General features: G+C 42.9%; 1 protein-coding gene across 3 annotated transcripts in view; it reads left to right on the forward strand.

Annotated features, from left to right (window-relative positions):
* Nucleotides 1-17,288, forward strand: part of MYOM1 (myomesin 1) — a 110,396-nt gene that overhangs the window by 77,172 nt on the left and 15,936 nt on the right. For all 3 annotated transcript variants that reach the window (XM_030552836.1, XM_030552838.1, XM_030552837.1), the window contains 9 exons: nucleotides 138-182; nucleotides 4,849-4,985; nucleotides 6,800-6,944; nucleotides 9,947-10,006; nucleotides 10,281-10,348; nucleotides 13,045-13,158; nucleotides 13,905-13,992; nucleotides 16,163-16,201; nucleotides 16,295-16,400. In XM_030552836.1, coding sequence (XP_030408696.1) covers nucleotides 138-182; nucleotides 4,849-4,985; nucleotides 6,800-6,944; nucleotides 9,947-10,006; nucleotides 10,281-10,348; nucleotides 13,045-13,158; nucleotides 13,905-13,992; nucleotides 16,163-16,201; nucleotides 16,295-16,400 — 802 coding nt within the window. The remainder of the gene's footprint in view (nucleotides 1-137; nucleotides 183-4,848; nucleotides 4,986-6,799; nucleotides 6,945-9,946; nucleotides 10,007-10,280; nucleotides 10,349-13,044; nucleotides 13,159-13,904; nucleotides 13,993-16,162; nucleotides 16,202-16,294; nucleotides 16,401-17,288) is intronic.

A 17,288-nucleotide genomic window follows, 5' to 3' on the forward strand; every position in this document is an offset into this window, starting at 1 on the left:
CCTATTTCTTACAATGCCTGCTTTATCTTTCACATCTCACTTCTTCTGCACTACATGAAAAAGTAAGAGAATCTGTGATCATTATAACTGGTAAAACAGAAATGCATACGTAACATTTCTTTTTAAAATTTTTGTAGAGATGAAACGCCTCCTTGCTCTCAGCCATGAGCACAAATTCCCAAGTAAGTGAAATGAGCATGCTCATAGAAGAGATATGCGGTGTGAAGAGTTCTGGGATGTATATTACAGAGTCCCTGCCAGCAACAGCTAGGGGAGCTGCTCCGCTGGCTCATGAGAAAAGCATGCGGTGTGTGAAGCTGAGCTCGTGCAGGGGCGGCTCTAGACATTTCGCCGCCCCAAGCACAGCATCATGCCGCGGGGGGCTCTGCCGCTCGCCAGTCCCGCGGCTTCGGTGGACGCCTGCGGGAGGTCCACTGAAGCCGCAGGACCAGCGGACCCTCCGCAGGCATGCTGCTGAAGGCACCCTGCCTGCCGCCCTCCCGGCGACCGGCAGAGTGCCCCCTGCAGCATGCCATCCCAAGCACGTGCTTGGCGTGCTGGGGCCTGGAGCCACCCCCTGGGTCATGATTTCTACTAGACAGTCTTTCAATTCTTCCCAGTACATTAATGTATTAATTGATGCCTTTTCTGCTTATTTAGATGCTGCTCTCTAGCTATACAGTATAGTCCATATATTGGATGTGTAGTAATCATCCCAATGGATTTGTTTTTTCTGGAGCACCAAATTTTATATTTACTCAGGTCTCTATGAGTTGCCAAGCCAGTGTGAGAGTTTATAATTTTCTGCCCCTTTAATTTTAGCTGGCAACATTAGTGCCATGTAAGTTAAGACCAAATTCGAGGTTAACAAAATAAAACATCACAGCAAGTCCAGCTAGAATGCGCCATCTGCACAGGAGTTTTCCTTCTGAACTGCCCCACCTTCTTCTTTTTCTGTTACTGTAGACAACCTGACCATTCTTCTTGTTACACAGGTCTGTACCTTGGGGACTATATTTAATGATTCCCTCTGCTTCTAGCTACAGGTTTTATTTATCACTGTGCTACCCCAGTTTTAAGCTCGTGCAATACCACTGTTTTAAACAATAGCATATAACCGGAGTAACACAATGGTGTCTAATGGTCTAAATCTTGCCATATCTTCCTCCACTATATGTCTAAACTCTGACTAGTCCTCTCAATCCCAGTAGCTAAAGTTCTTGTCCATTACCTCCTAGCTTTATCTCAGCTACTGAAACCCCCACCCCTCCAGTCCATCCAAACTGTGACTGCTAAAATGGTCTTCCTTGCCTATCAGTCTGACTACAACATCTCTCATTCTGAATCCCTCCACTTCCTCCCTTTTCTATACCACTTCAAGGCCCTACACAATTCTACTCTGGTCTACATATCCGACATGGTCTCTTATTGTGTCACACACTGACTGGCCTTTTCTGATCCAGTGATAACAACCTTGATGTCCCACTTGTTTGCTTCTTCCTCAACAACTCCATGACTTTTTCTATGCTATTCCCTGCATGTGGAATGACCTCCCAAACCCCACAATCTGCTACCTCCTCATCATTCAAATCTCTTTTTAAGACTTACTTCTTCTGTGATGTCACCAAAAGCAAGTCAACAATATTATTAATTTATAGTAAAATCAGCAACAAAAATAATTTCCTAATTGCACCTCCATACCCAAAGTTAGTAACCACAAAGTAGTATTCCATCACCCTTTGCCCTTCTTCACCCCATTCCTTCTCTGTTGATTGTTCCCCCGACTCTGTCATGTTCTATATAAGAGTGTGAGTTCTTCAGGGCAGAGATCACGTCTTTGCCTTTGTATTGTCAGGGACCCACCATATATCTAGGCACTGTAAAGTATTAAGTAACAATAAGATGAGTTGTATCCGCAAATGCCTAAGAGAAGAGAAAATAGTAATGAGACCCCCTTGGTATATGAGTAGCTTCAGTCTCATCTCTGGATAAACTATTTTTACAAGCACTAACAAAATTAGTAGTGTATGTGAAAATTAATCACTAGAACTTGCATGTTCAACTTAAACACTTGCATGTTAATTCATTTAAACTGTTCAGTGCTTACTTTAACACATCTAACTTGTGTTCAGAAACAACTACAGCTGGCAAGCTTATTGGTAAGTGGGCTGCTTGAGTACTCCACACAAAATGTATATCTATGCAGCAAAGAAAAACCCATGGCTGGTCCATACCAACAGACTCAGGCTCACATGGCTCAGGCTGCAAGGCTGTTTCATTGCTGTGTAGATTTCTGGGCTTGAGCTGAAGCCTGGCTTTTAGGACCCTGCAGGGAGGGAGGTCCCAGAGCTTGGGAAGCAGCGAAACAGCCCCTCAGCTGCAGGCCCACGAGCCTGAGTGGTTGGCACAGGCCAGCCACGGGTTTTTCTTTGCTGTGTGGACATACGTTTACTGAACATAGACAATGCATGAGTGTAGTAGCTGCACAGGGCCAAGAAGGATGGGAAAGTCCTCTGTATAGCTGCTCTTCAACTTGGTAACTGCTAAAGGAGGTTTAATCAGGTGCTTGTGATAAGTTGAGACACTAAACAGAATAGGAAGTAAAACTCAGAAGCAGGATTGTTAGATGTTTCCAATGCAGCTGCCAGTTAGTGCTTCATAATACCGACACATTTTTAAATGAACGCTTTTGTTGGACTTGGTCTTGTTAGTCTTGTGGACTGGGGAGTGACTTCTTTTCACAAAAGAACATATCTTTAGCTTATTTTAGTCCTTTGTAGAACAGCCTCTGGGAAGCTTAGTATTTTTCTTTCCATTTTAGGCTAAGATATTCATAGTTAATTACACACAAATCAAGTTAAGAGTTTAAAATTGCCACAAACCTGACAGTAAAACAAAAGCAGCACAGCCTAATTTCTTCATTTACACCCACTTCCTGTTGCAAACACTGGTGCATCTGGCATTTCTCTCTTTTTGTTTTTAGAGATTAAGATCCAAGGCTCTCATTCCTCATAGGAAATGAGGAAGCATTTTACAGCACCATTGCACTAACATACAGGACTCAAAATGAGGAGAAAGTGGTGGTGGTGCTCTGCTTGCGTCCCAGTTGCCATCGCCAATCCCCTGATGACTCTATTTGCCACCTTCCCCTTTTCCTGCTAGCTACTCCCCATCCTCCTTCACCTTTTGGCTATTTCCCCATTTCCCTACCTATCAGATGTCTTCAGGTGGGGGAGAAAGGAAGAGGGTTCCCTGCTACTCAGGACAAGGACATGTGGACACGTGTGTGAGAGAGAGAGTCTCACATGCAGAGTGAAGCTTCCACCTGCGCTTTACAGCCTGATTCAGAGCAGACTGGGAGGCAGCTGCTTTCATGCATGTTGCCTGTTCCAGAAGGTGCGCTAGGGCTCTGGGAGGAGCAAGCAAGTGAAGAGGTGAAAATCTTTAAAGGAGCCATTTCCATGAGTGAGAAGTAGGAAGAAAAGATTTGTCTGTTTCACTCCCTGCTGCTGGTAAGTGGAGCTGAGCAATGGAGATGATGAAGGAAAAATGCGACTAGCTCTGCTATAAAACAGGCTAATATGCCCTGCAGTACAGCCTTGTATCTGAAACAGTTTCACAACCCAGAGTTGTGCTGTTCATACTCTGGGTATTCTGTTTTACAGTATAGCGTGCATAGCTCCACTTTACTGTTGTTGAGTCCTTTATATATGTCAAATTTAAAGAAACAGACCTCTACCAATATCTATATGATAGGAGAGTTTCACATTTAGTTCTACAGCCACTACCAGGCTATATAAACAAATGAAAAAATTCTCCCCCTGATTGTCTCACAAAGATGTTTGTAGATCCATCTCAGTAGCTCTGGAACAATGTCACACCCTTCCATGCATACACTTTACAGTATTCTCACAGATGAAAAACAATGACTCACTAATTCAGACTACAGATTGGACATGTCCTTATTATATTTTGGGAGCTCCACATATACTTTGCTTGTATATGCTTTATACCTATAAGAGAGTAGAGAAGTGTTAATGTACTGTTTGCATGGCTCTTTGAATCTAGGGAAAAATCAATGAGAGCTATTTAGATGTTCAACGCCTTTCAAAAATCAGCCCTTATATCACTAGGTCTAATTGCTTGTGTTTTCCAACTAAGCTAAAGCCTAAGGAAAAGTTAGAATGAAAATAAGATGAAGACTTGAACTTGTCAATAATGGGAAAACTAAAACCATGGCTAAATGTTTGTACTGTGACATAAATAGCCACAATGCCATTCAGTGGAGTTGACCCTGCTTACATCAATAATGAATGTGGCTCGTATTGTCAGTGTTTCTGGTTATCTCTTTGAAAACGGAGTGTACTGCTGACATTTTTGGCATGATATGACACACATGATCAATTCTAGGAATGAAGGACCAGCGTGGGGTGCAGCTGTTTACTTTCTGATTACCCTTGAAAGCAGGACTTTGCAGGCTATTTTTTTCTGCTGAGTCATTTTGACATTTTATTATAACATTACAGAGTGAGTCATAAAGCATGGTTCTTTCTGGGCCATACACACTCACATCATGTTGCAGAGATATTTTCAGTTTACCTTCAAGACAGATTTTTCTTTGAGTTAGAATGGAGCAGCATCAAACATAACTCAAATGCTGAATATTTCTAGCTCTACACAGCCCTAGTGACCCAGAACAACAGAACAACTACACAGAGGGTGGGGGCAGACAACACACTTCCATAAATTCTACACCTATCAATGGGAGAATTGGCTTTTTGACGATAGAAAAGAACAGTTGTGAAACACAGGAAAGATTCTCTTCAGTCTTTTCTTTCCTTTTCGTAGCTGTCCCACTTAAGTCTGAGCTGGCAGCTGAACTTCTGGAGAAGGGACAAGTGCGATTCTGGTTGCAGGCTGAAAAGCTGTCTGGCAATGCAAAAGTCAACTTTGTATTTAATGACAAGGAAATTGTTAATGGAGAGGTACGACTTTTATTGCTTATGGTTTTCTTACTTTTATAAGCAATGAGTATCACTGTTCCAGCTAAGCACTTCGAATATAATCAGGCCCCACTGCTCTAATGCATTTACATGGAAAACAGAACATGAAAACATTAGTATAAAGATTGTGCCCACATTCTGAGCTGTGGGTGAGCATTGCTGGATGCAGTTCCAGAGGGTGCACTCAGTGTGGCTTTCTGCCACCTGCAGAGGCAATACGTAACTGTGGATAGTGCGGGAGGGCACAATTAAACAGTTCTGTGGGGGCACTTGACCGCCCCATGTGTTGCCTCAGCCACCACTCCCGGAAATTTGGTATGTATGTAGACAACATACACTAGCAACTACCTCCTCCTCCTCCTGCTCTCTGTCCTGTGAGTGCCCAGCCCCCTGCAGAGCTTGCAGGCATCCCTCCCTGCCTGAACGCTCCTCAGTCAATTTAGCCAGTGTTCAAAACAAGACCAACAAAAGGAGCAACACAGTTGGGAGGCACAATCCCCCACACTCCATCAGGATTGGTGGCACCAGGGTGGGATGGTGCTTGGGGACTGGATCGTCTCAGTGAACAAGTTGAAGAATTATCAGTCACTTTGGAGGGAGGAATGTGATACCCCCAAATTGCCTTCACCTTGATAGGCACATTGAAGGCTGCTGCTGCTGGAAGTGCATTGGAGCAGCAAGCAGCAGCAACAGCATAGTCCACCCCACTTTCCCACTCTGCCCCCCAACTTCCTCTCCTCACTCACCTCCAGGGCTCTTGGGCTGGATGGGACTCCACCTGAGTTGCCTAGTGCTAGGCACCATGTCACAGTTCCTCTTCCCGATCTCGAAGACGTCCCTCTCACTTACATCAGTGAGCAGTCTGTGAAGCAGGAAGCATTGGGACTCCAGCAGCAGCGAAGCAGCAGCAGCCCCAGGGAGCTCAGCTCACAGCCAGCTCAGTGCCCTGCTGCTTCCTCCCTCCCCCTGCATGCTGTACAGACACATGGTGAGTGCCACCACCAGGGGGAGCTGCTGTTGGGCATCCTGGCGAGAGGTGGCCTGAGAAACCTGGTGAGGCCTGTGACCCTACATGTCCCCTCACCGCAATCACCTCTGGCCACCTTCGTGGGCATCCAGATTCTCTAAGCAGCTAGGGACCATTCCAATCCTCAGACCAAGGCAGTCCTGTAATGTAGCTACCATCCATATCCCTCTATTCCAGGAGACCAAAATTCACAGAGTGCAGTGCATTCAAACCACATCCTCACATTTCCTCATCCATGTGCCCACCCCCAGAATTCTGACTACATCACTAACCAAAGTTCTGCATGTAACCCAAAATCAGGGCCTATGTTATGTGCAAGTTCCCATAAGCAATAGGCAGAGAACTTTTTTAACCCCAAAACATATGAAATCTCTAGCATTCCACTACACTGGTTAGCAGGCATGGACAGGGCATTCTATAGAAGTAAGATATAAAAGCATCATCTCAGGGAAAATATTGCTTTGAAGAGTTGGGCAATAGTTTTCATATATTTAAAAAAATCCTTTCTAATGGAACAGAACATGATGCTCAGTACAGAACAGATATAAAGAATTATGATAATAATAAATATGCTTATATTATATTTGAGTAACACATTTTATGTATATGTTTGGTTATGTGCATACAGCCCAGGACAGAGACAATGAACAAATCTGAATAAAGAAAATAAAGAATTTTATTAAGTGTACTATAGCATGTGGCCAGATAGATGAGTCTTTTCTGATTCTGAAGAAGACCATTACTCTCACTTTTCTTTTTGTTCCTGAAGAAATATAAGATGAAGGTGGACCATAATACTGGCCTTATTGAAATGATCATGGATAAAATTGAGGACAGTGATGAAGGGACTTATACCTTCCAACTTCAGGATGGAAAAGCAACGAACCAATCCAGTCTTGTCCTTATTGGTGATGGTAAGCTCATCTAGAACTTCACTTTTACAACTAGTGCAGTGTGATGAACTAAGGAGCCAGTGACTCCTGAGTCTTGATCTGTGCTCTTACACTAATTTCTTAATATCGATCATGTCCTTGAGCAAGTCACTTAACATCTCTGCTTCAGTTTACCTATCTGTAGAATGGGGATAATAACACCTACTAAATCTGGTCAAGTTTCAGATTTTTTTTTAAATGGGAAAAAAGGAAATTTTTCCATTATAATCTTTAGGAAAAATGTTCACATTTTCCAACCATCTCTATTACTTACATGCCTCACAGGGTCATTGTGTGGAATAATTAATTAAGCAGCGTGCTTGGAAGATAGCAGGTACCATATACTATCTAAAATGTCTCTCTTGCATCTGTCTAGCTAGCTTTCCTATATCTACAATGAAAATGTCCCACAATGCTAATGTGATGCAAATGTTGCAGATGCTTGGGAGTGCTCTCCTATTTCAAGTTAGATATTCAGATATACCTACAGCTGCCTACATTCCAACTGCTTGATGATTGTGCTGCCATTCTTGTTTTCTTTCCTCAGAGGATCAAATGTGATTAGATGAGTGACATTAAATGTCTTCTCCTTTTGGTAGCATATATTCAGATATATTTACAAGTCATACTTTTCTCTTTGATCTTTTATGTTACATGAATTAAATATTATTCATTGTAGCATTACATTGACATTTACTATAACAAATGAGTTTGAGGGTCCTCAAGTGCTGAATGAATCACCATCGATAACACACATTTCCTCAAAAGAGTTGGATACATGTAAAAGGTTTAATGTCTGTGGGTGGCTAGGAGAGCGTGGGTCAGCTGTAATAACATTGTGACAGCTGAAATACTCAACACATGAAGTATTTACTATCAGCGACCTGGTGTGAAAAGCTGGCCCCATTGAAGTTAATAGCAAAACTCCCATTGATTTCAGCAGGGACAGGATTTCACCCCTGCAATACAGCAATATCCCATTCCCAACTAAGGAGATACTCTGGGTACGTCTACGCTACAGGATTATACCGATTTTACATAAACCGGTTTTGTAAAACAGATTGTATAAAGTCGAGTGCACGCGGCCACACAAAGCACAATAATTTAGTGGTGTGTGTCCATGTACCAAGGCTAGAATCGATTTCTGGATTGCCCTGGCAGACGCCATAGCATGGCAACCCTGGAGCCTGTTTTGCCTTTTGTCGCTGTCACCGTATGTGTACTGGATGCTGCTGACAGAGGCAGTACTGCAGTGCTACACAACAGCATTCATTTGCCTTTGCAAGGTAGCAGAGACAGTTACCAGTCATGCTGTACCGTCTGCCTTGCCATTGTAAATTGGCGATGAGATGATGGTTATCAGTCATTCTGTACCATCTGCTGCTGTCATGGGTGCTCCTGGCTGACCTTCGCTCAGGTCGGCCGGGTGTGCAAAGACAAAAATGGGAATGACTCCCCAGGTCATTCCCTCCTTTATGCTGTATCTAAAAATAGAGTCAGTCCTGCCTACAATATGGGGCAAGTGTACTAGAGAACCAGAGTACCAGAGAGCACAGCTGCTCCATGTCAGATCCTGCAGAAATGATGAGCTGCATGCCATTCTAGGGGGTGCCCCTGCAACAACCCCACCCATTGCTTCCCTCCTCCCCCAACCCTCCTGGGCTACAGTTGCAGGGTCCCCCATTTGTGTGATGAAGTAATAAAGAATGCAGGAATAAGAAACACTGCCTTTTTAGTGAGATAAAATGATGGGGAGGCAGCCTCCAGCTGCTATGATAGTCTAGGCAGGACATTAAACGGTGGTGGGGAGAAGAGCCCAGCATCCCACTGCTATGATAGTCCAGGCAGTACAGAATCTTTTCTTTAGACATGAAAGGTGTGGGAGCTGATGGAGCTCAGCCCCCAGTTGCTATGATGAGGACGGTTACCAGCCATTCTGCACCATCTGCTGGGAAGAACAGGGAGTCATTCCTATTTTTACCTAGGTGCCCCCGGCTGACCTCATCTGAGGCCAGCGAGGAGCACTCATGGGATGATAACAAGGACGGCTACCAATCCTTCTGCACTGTACCGTCTGCCACCAGGGATGGGAGGGGAAAGGATGCTGCTGTTCAGTGCCGCAGCACCCCATATACCAGCAGCATGCAGTAGACATAGGGTGACATTGAAAAAAGTCAAGAAACTATTTTTTTCCCTTTTATTTCACGGGGGGAGGGGGAGTAAATTGAGATATACCCTGAAACATCCCGGACAGTGTGTTTGATCCTACAGGCATTGGGAGATCAGCCAAGGATGCAAATACTTTTCGGGGACTGTGGGATAGCTGGAGTCCTCAGTACCCCCCCCCTTCCTCCTTGAGCGTCCATTTGATTCTTTGGCTTTCCGTTATGCTTGTCACACAGCACTGTGCTGTGGACTCTGTATCATAGCCTGGAGATTTTTTTCAAATGCTTTGGCATTTTGTCTTCTGTAACGGAGCTCTGATAGAACAGATTTGTCTCCCCATACAGCGATCAGATCCAGTATCTCCCGTACGGTCCATGCTGGAGCTCTTTTTGGATTTGGGAGTGCATTGCCACCCGTGCTGATCAGAGCTCCAAGCTGGGCAAACATGAAATGCAATTCAAAAGTTCATGGGGCTTTTCCTGTCTACCTGGCCAGTGCATCTGAGTTCAGATTGCTTTCCAGAGCGGTCACAGTGGTGCACTCTGGGATACTGCCCAGAGGCCAATACGGTAGATTTGCGGCCACACTAATCCTTATCCGACATGGCAGTACCAATTTCAGCGCTACTCCTCTCGTTGGGGTGGAGTACAGAAACTGGTTTTAAGATCTCTTTATATTGATATAAAGGGCCTCATTGTGTGGACAGGTGCAGGGTTAAATCGGTTTAACGCTACTAAAATCGGTTTAAACTCGTAGTGTAGACCAGGCCACTATCTAGAAGGCTCATATTTGTTTTCCTGACTGTTTTTGATCCCTAGTGTTCAAGAAGCTACAGAACGAAGCAGACTTTCAGAGGCAAGAGTGGTTCAGGAAACAAGGTAATGAACAGTATAATCATATGCAAATGAAAGTTCAGGCATTTTTTGGCTGATTAAATGTAGGAGCAGGTTTAAATGTGGTATTTTGAAATACAAATGCCTAGTCAATTCTAATTAATTCCTTACCTCATTTTTTACATAAAGAATAAAGAATAAAAGCCTATATTTCTGACACTATAAAAATAACAGTATATCTAGCAAGAAAAGTTTATTTGACTTGTCTTTTGTATTGTGATTATTGCTCATATGATTTGTAAAAACTCATTTTAAACAGGTCCTCATTTTATTGAGTATCTGGGATGGGAAGTTACCGCTGATTGCAATGTGTTGTTGAAATGCAAGGTAAGAGTTGGTTGGTTTTCAACACTGTTCAGATAGTTATAAAAGCAAGAGATATACTGGACCAGATTGTGGCCAGTCACTGCACAAGCATGCAAGGTGGGGAAGAATGCAAAGAGGTTTTCTTTCCCTTTGTATTCCCCCAATGACATCTGGACACAATCAAAGATTCTGTGCTGTCTTGAGCACAAACTGCTTTCTTCTTAATGCTCCCAAAGGGTGATCTGTGGGGAAGAGGCAAGGCCCTTCTAAGCAGAGCAGGTCAGAAGAAGGGAACACATACTACATGCCATTAAGGGGTGTCACAAACAGGCATGCTTCATCTGCGTATTGGATCGTGCCATGAGGAACTGAGCCTCTGACCGTTGGACTTGGGTGATTTGGAATTTAAGGTTGACTTCGTCACTGTACTCCCCTCCTTCTGTTTTGGGCTCCATAGGCTCCCACTGGGATGTTTTAACTCCATACCTCCCTTTCCTCAGGGATGTGCCTAGCAGGCGCTATCACTATAACTGATATGGTCAAACCACTGTTTCTTTTAGCAGGAATAGCTTCTCAAGCTAACAGTAAAGTCTTAGTCTTTGAGTATGGGAGAGAAAGCAATCAGGAGGGAGAATTAGCTCCTCAGGGCAGGGACTCTGCTTTCATTGAAGTTTGTACAGGGCTTAGCACAATGATACCCTGAACCTCACTGGAGGCCTCTTGGTCTTATTGTGCTATAAACATTAAATAGTAAGGAGAACCAGGGAGCAGGGGTGAGAGAGAGGAAGGAGACTATGTTCTAAAGGGATACCAAGCATTTCATCTCTAGGTCATAATGTTATAATTTGGCAGCTTTCTTGTGTCCTTTCTGAAATGCATCGGTGATATCAGTCCAATCCCTAGTGCATATATGTATATGCCACAAAAACAGTATGCTCTTGTGTGCTGTCTCAGAAGAAAGGCCAAGTATATAATGAACAAGGAGACTGAACAACCCATTCCTCAATCCAGGTGTGGATAAAAAGGCTTTGTTCTCCAGCACTGTCAACCATCCTTCAGTCCAGGAGGAGCAAGCAAGATGTGTGTGTGGGGGTATCTCTCTCAGAATGCTCTGAAGCCTTTTTTTGGTTCCTATTCTTTGCTCTGATTTGGGCAGAGTTCCTCTGGGTGGTGTCTGCTGACTCCTTCTCAGAGCAGTGGAGATTGTTCAGGGTTCCCTGCTCTGTGTTTCCCCTGGATCTCTCATTTGACCCTTGGACCTGCAGCACTTGCCCTGTTTTTCACTTTTTGTCCCTTGTAACCCTTCTGCCCATCAGAGTTGGCAGGAACAAGGGTTAGGTTCAGTATCTAAGGGTTCTGTTTCAATAACACAATGCAAAACTGGCTCGAGCCCCCACCCAGTGACCTGGGACAATTACATACCACCCGCCCTGGGTGCCTCTGAGAGGCAATACTTACCCCCTCGCAAGCACGGAGTCTGAGTATAGCAAAAGCCTTTTCATAAAGGAGGGAAACAATGTGGCATTATGTTGAGGAAACACCACAAACAGGATTCATAACACAAACCATGAGCAAAAGACCCACCCCCAAGTAAGTTTGGCAGTGTCCTTTTCCCCTCAGGGTCTTAAGTCCAGCAACACAACAGTCACCCCACCCACAGTTTCAGACCTTGGTCGGTGCAGCTGCAGATTGGTTCTTGAGTCCAGCAACCCAACAGTCATCCCTCCCTCAGTTTCTGTCTTTGGTCTGTGCAGCCCCATCCCAGAGATCAGAAGTTCATCTGCAGAGTTTATCTCCCAGCCTGGGTGGAAGTGGGGGAGGTATAGGGGGATCTTACATGCTCTGCTACTTGGGTTGACTGCCGATTGCCACGCCTCTCCATGGGGTTCTGCTGCAGTATTCACTGCCAGCTGCACCACTCACCACTCTCCACTCTGCTAGCTGCTTGCCAACTTGTCTTCTGCCCCACCTCCCCACACTTAACACAGCTCTCTGTGATTTTAGCTGGCAGCAAGGGAGCCTCAGTGCTGATGTACCACTAGCCCAAAGTAGATCAAATGCTTTAGCCCAGGTATTAATGATTTCAACTCTGTATATAACAAAACTCCTAATAAAATCAAAATTTGCTCTGTTATTGTACAGTGGAGAAAGGAAGAATAAGAGCAGTCTTTCAGGCTCTTGGAAAGGGCTCACACTCCTGGATACACATACATATTTCCAGCATTTCTCAATTAACTGGGCGTTAGGACCCATGTCCCTTGCCTAGCAAGTGCTACTAAGCTGAGGGCAAGTCCCTCCATCATAAAATGTTAAGAACAGTTCTACTGTCCTTGTTTTACATAATGAGGATAACAACTCTTTATTACTCCTGCCCCAATAACAAAGAGACTGGGGATCCCACAGCAGCCAAAGTGACCATTTGGGCAAGCAGTCCTATCATGCTAGGCAGAATGGGTGTGCCTATGCAAATAAGATCAGCCCCTGAAGTCCCTTTCCACAGCTCACCACAAGATGTCAGGGAATAGCCCATTCTGACTCTGCTTACACCTGTAATCAGTTAAATTCTGGATTCTGTGTCCCCTTTCTCATCTGAGGGGGTTGCGTCTTCCACTGTTCTGGTGGATGATCCCAGAATTTACATAGGCTGATACACCTAGCACTCAATTCACTATATTAAAATAATAGGATAATACTGATGTGCTTTTCATACATTTTAGGTGGCTAATATTAAGAAGGAAACACACATTGTTTGGTACAAAGATGGGAGAGAGATAATGGTGGATGAGGAGCATGACTTTAAGGATGGCGTATGTACTCTGCTGATATCAGAGGTGAGTGACTCTTGGTTTTTTGATGTACAGATCCACTGTAGTCAGTTCAGTTCATAGATATGATCTAATCTTATATTCCAACGTATCCATTATAGGTGGGAACTGGGATACAGTTTATAAAGAAAAGGCTTACCTTGCATTTATTTTTTGGCTACAGCAAATTTCTCTTTAAATCCTTGTGAATTCAGATTTTCAGGAAACTCTGAGAAAGAGCTAAAGAGCTTCACTTTTTCCTGTTATATCAGTTTAAAGAGCTGGAGGATTACATCAGACTGCAGTGCTGATTATACATTAGAAATAGACTGACCAGATGTCCTGATTTTATAGGGACAGTCCCGATTTTTGGGTATTTTTTTATATAGGCTCCTATTACCCCCACTCCCACCCCCATCCTGATTTTTCACATTTGCTGTCTGGTCACCCTAATTAGAAAAGGGTTAAACACTCAAGTGTGCTCCTATCAATTGGCGAGAGGAACCTTGGTCTTGTGCTTAAGGCACTACCCTAAAATTAATAAGATATTGGTTCAGTTCCTAGATCTGCTGCAGGTTTCATGTGTGCTCTAGAACAAGTCACTTAGTGTCTCTGTGCCTCAGTTCCCAAACTGTAAAAGGAACAACGTTAATTTTATACCTAGTGAGGATGAGTATATAGATAGAAGGTTAAATTTGATGTCCATATATTTTTTTGCCAGCCACATAAATCACCAGTTTTGAATGCTACTGTTTGTTGTTATTACTTTACAGTTTTCCAAGAAAGATGCTGGTATTTATGAAGTAATACTGAAGGATGACAGAGGAAAGGACAAAAGCAAACTGAAGCTTGTGGAAGCAGGTCAGGAGAACATTCTGAATGATTTATCCCATACTGGGTCATAAGTACCTGAAGTGACAGTGTTTCTTTGTCTGCACAAGAGTTTTGCATAAGCAAATTTCAGTATCTTTTTCAAGTGGTTTTTGCTTCTCCTGCATATTAAACAGTTTCCTAAACCAAAAGTTATCACAGATGCCATGAGACCATCCTGATGGTGACTTTTCAGTAACAGAGCATTCCAATGTACTTTTGTTAATTAGATTATTTGTAATATTTCCTCAGGATACCCCTGTCATAAACAGATAGTTAAGGGTTAATGTCTCTTTTACCTGTAAAGGGTTAACAAGCTCAGTGAACCTGGCTGACACCTGACCAAAGGACAAATCGGGGGACAAGATACTTTCAAATCTTGGTGGAGGGAAGTCTTTGTTTGTGCTTTTTGGGTTGTTCTTTGTTCTCTCTTGGGATTAAGAGGAGCCAGACATGCAACTAGGTTTCTCCAATCTTTCTGAAACAGTCTCTCATGTTCTAACTAGTAAGTACTAGATAGAAGGCGAATTGGTCTTTATATTTGTTTTCTTAATTTGTAAATGTGTATTTTCCTGGAAGGATATTTTACCTCTGTTTGCTGTAACTTATATTTAGGCTAGGGGGGAGGGAGTCCCTCTGGTCTATGTAAAGCTGAGACCCTGTAAACATTTTTCCATCTTGATTTTACAGAGATAATTTTTATTTTTTCTTTCTTTAATTAAAAGCTTTTCTTTTTAAGAACCTGATTGATTTTTTTTATTCTTGTGTAAGACCCAAGGGGAGTGGGTCTGAACTCACCAGGGAAAGTCTGGGAGAGGGAAGAGGGAGGAAAAGGTTAATTCCTCTCTGTTTTAGGATCCAAGGAGTTTGGATCAGTGTCTCTCTCAGGGAAAGTCTGGGAGTGGGTAGGGGGAGGGAAAGGTTAATTCCTCTCTGTTTTAGGATCCAAGGAGTTTGGATCAGTGTCTCTCTCAAGGAAAGTCTGGGAGGGGGAGAGAAAAGGGGAAAATGTTAGTTCCTCTCTGTTTTAGGATCCAAGGAGTTTGGATCAGTGTATATCTCAGGGTTCCCCAGGGATGGTTTTGGGGGGACAGAAAGTGTACGAAACACTATATTTTGGTTGATGGCAGCATTATCAGATCTAAGTTAGTAATTAAGTTTAGAGGGGTACATGCAGGTCCCCACTTTCTGGATGCTAAAGTTCAAAGTGGGAAGGAGACCTTGACAATCCTAGTTGAGGGTATTCACAATTATAACAGTTTTCAAATTGGGTGCTCACTATACTAAAAGCAATTCCATTAATGTAGAAGAATGTTGTGGATCTAGGCCATTTTATGAATATGATATATTTTAGGTTCCTATGGGGATGCACTTTCAGACTTCTTTAATTAATCTGTTTTGCCAGTAATTTATTTAAGGGTACTTCTAGTCATAGAACTCTGTATATTTTAAAGATTTCATGCTACTTACTATGCCCAGTACATGGAGCAAAATTCATACTCGGTATCTAATATATTGATATGGAAGGGCCAAAATTCCAGTTGAATACTGTCACCTTTAGAAAAAAGAATGTTGCCCTGTTCAGTAGTGAAGGATTTAAACATGGTGCTGAAACCATGGACTAGACAGGCAAGCTCCCTGAAAACACTCCTTAACTTTGTTGTGCTTGAAACTGAGGAATATAAGGGTCTGATACATTTTAAAATGCAAATCAGATTTCTGTTAGGAACTCTTTAGAGGGAATGCATTAGAGCAGGGGTAAGTAACCTATGGCACAGGTGCCGAAGGTGGCACGCGAGCTGATTTTCAGTGGCACTTACACTGCCGGGGTCCTGGCTACCAGTCTGGGGGCTCTGCATTTTAATTTAATTTTAAATGAAGCTTCGTAAACATTTTGAAACCTTATTAACTTTACCTACAACAAAAGTTTAGTTATATATTATAGACTTATAGAAAGAGACCTTCTAAAAACATTAAAATGTATTACCGGCACGCAAAACCTTAAATTACAGTGAATAAATGAAGACTCAGCACATCACTTCTGAAAGGTTACCAACCCCCGTGTTAGAGTCATAACACTGCATGCCAAATTTTCAACCTATTAGTGAGTATGTTTGAGCTGTGGTCACTGAGTCTCAGCCTATGGATTTTGTTTCAACAGCTTTTGCAGATCTGATGAATGAAGTGTGCAGAAAGATTGGTAAGTATTTATTTAATTCCCCTGTCAGACAAATGACTCATGCTTCTTCATGAGTGGCAGTAGGGTTGCATAAAACATGTGCTCTTCTTTCAGCTGTATCTGCAACAGAACTGAAAATCAAGAGCACGGCAGAGGGTATCAGATTATTCTCTTTTGTTAATTATTACTTGGAAGATCTGCGAGTGAGCTGGTTACACAAGTAAGTGTATGAAAGCTTACTAGCAGTCTCAAAATTCTTTGGTTTTACACATTCAACAGGAAGTGATATGTTAAAATCCTGGGCCCTGTTCTCCTTTCATTTACTCACAAGTAATCATGCGTAGCTCCATTGAAGTCCATGGAATTATATAAGTCTGTCAGAGGGGAATTGGACCCATTAATTTTTAGCAGTCTGGAGGAAGAACATGAGTAAAGTATTTATGACCAGAAGGTCCATGAAACTGAAGAACATTTGGAGTTCAGAAATGTTTAGCTCGAGGTCAGCCAGTCTGTCTCCCTGAACTGCACCTTTTTACAAAATTGCAGGTGCAGTACAGTTACAGAACTAACAGGTGCAATATATATCTCTGGTTTCATCCTTATAAGACCCCTTATCTATTGAACTCCAACATGTGCCTGAGGCAGTAAAAAGAAAACAACCCACAAAACACAGACAGTCTCTACCTTGGAGAGCTTACAATCAAAACAAGACAGAAAATGAGATTTTTCAAACCTCATTTAAATTAATGTCAAGTATCAGAGGGTAGCCGTGTTAGTCTGGATCTGTAAAAGCAGCAAAGAATCCTGTGGCACCTTATAGACTAACAGACGTTTTGGAGCATGAGCTTTCGTGGGTGAATACCCACTTCCTCAGATGCATGTAAGGAAGTGGGTATTCACCCACGAAAGCTCATGCTCCAAAACGTCTGTTAGTCTATAAGGTGCCACAGGATTCTTTGCTGCATTTAAATTAATGGCACTTGGGCATCAGAATCCCTTGGACAGCTTTGAAATCTCAGCCAGAGTAGACAGGGTGCACTGGGAAATCCAAAGAACTGGCTGATTAGGATTATTTTATATCTGCTTAGTACCATCTTTACTTTCAGCT

The sequence above is a fragment of the Gopherus evgoodei genome, chromosome 2 (assembly GCF_007399415.2).
Source record: "Gopherus evgoodei ecotype Sinaloan lineage chromosome 2, rGopEvg1_v1.p, whole genome shotgun sequence".
NCBI lineage: Eukaryota > Metazoa > Chordata > Testudines > Testudinidae > Gopherus > Gopherus evgoodei.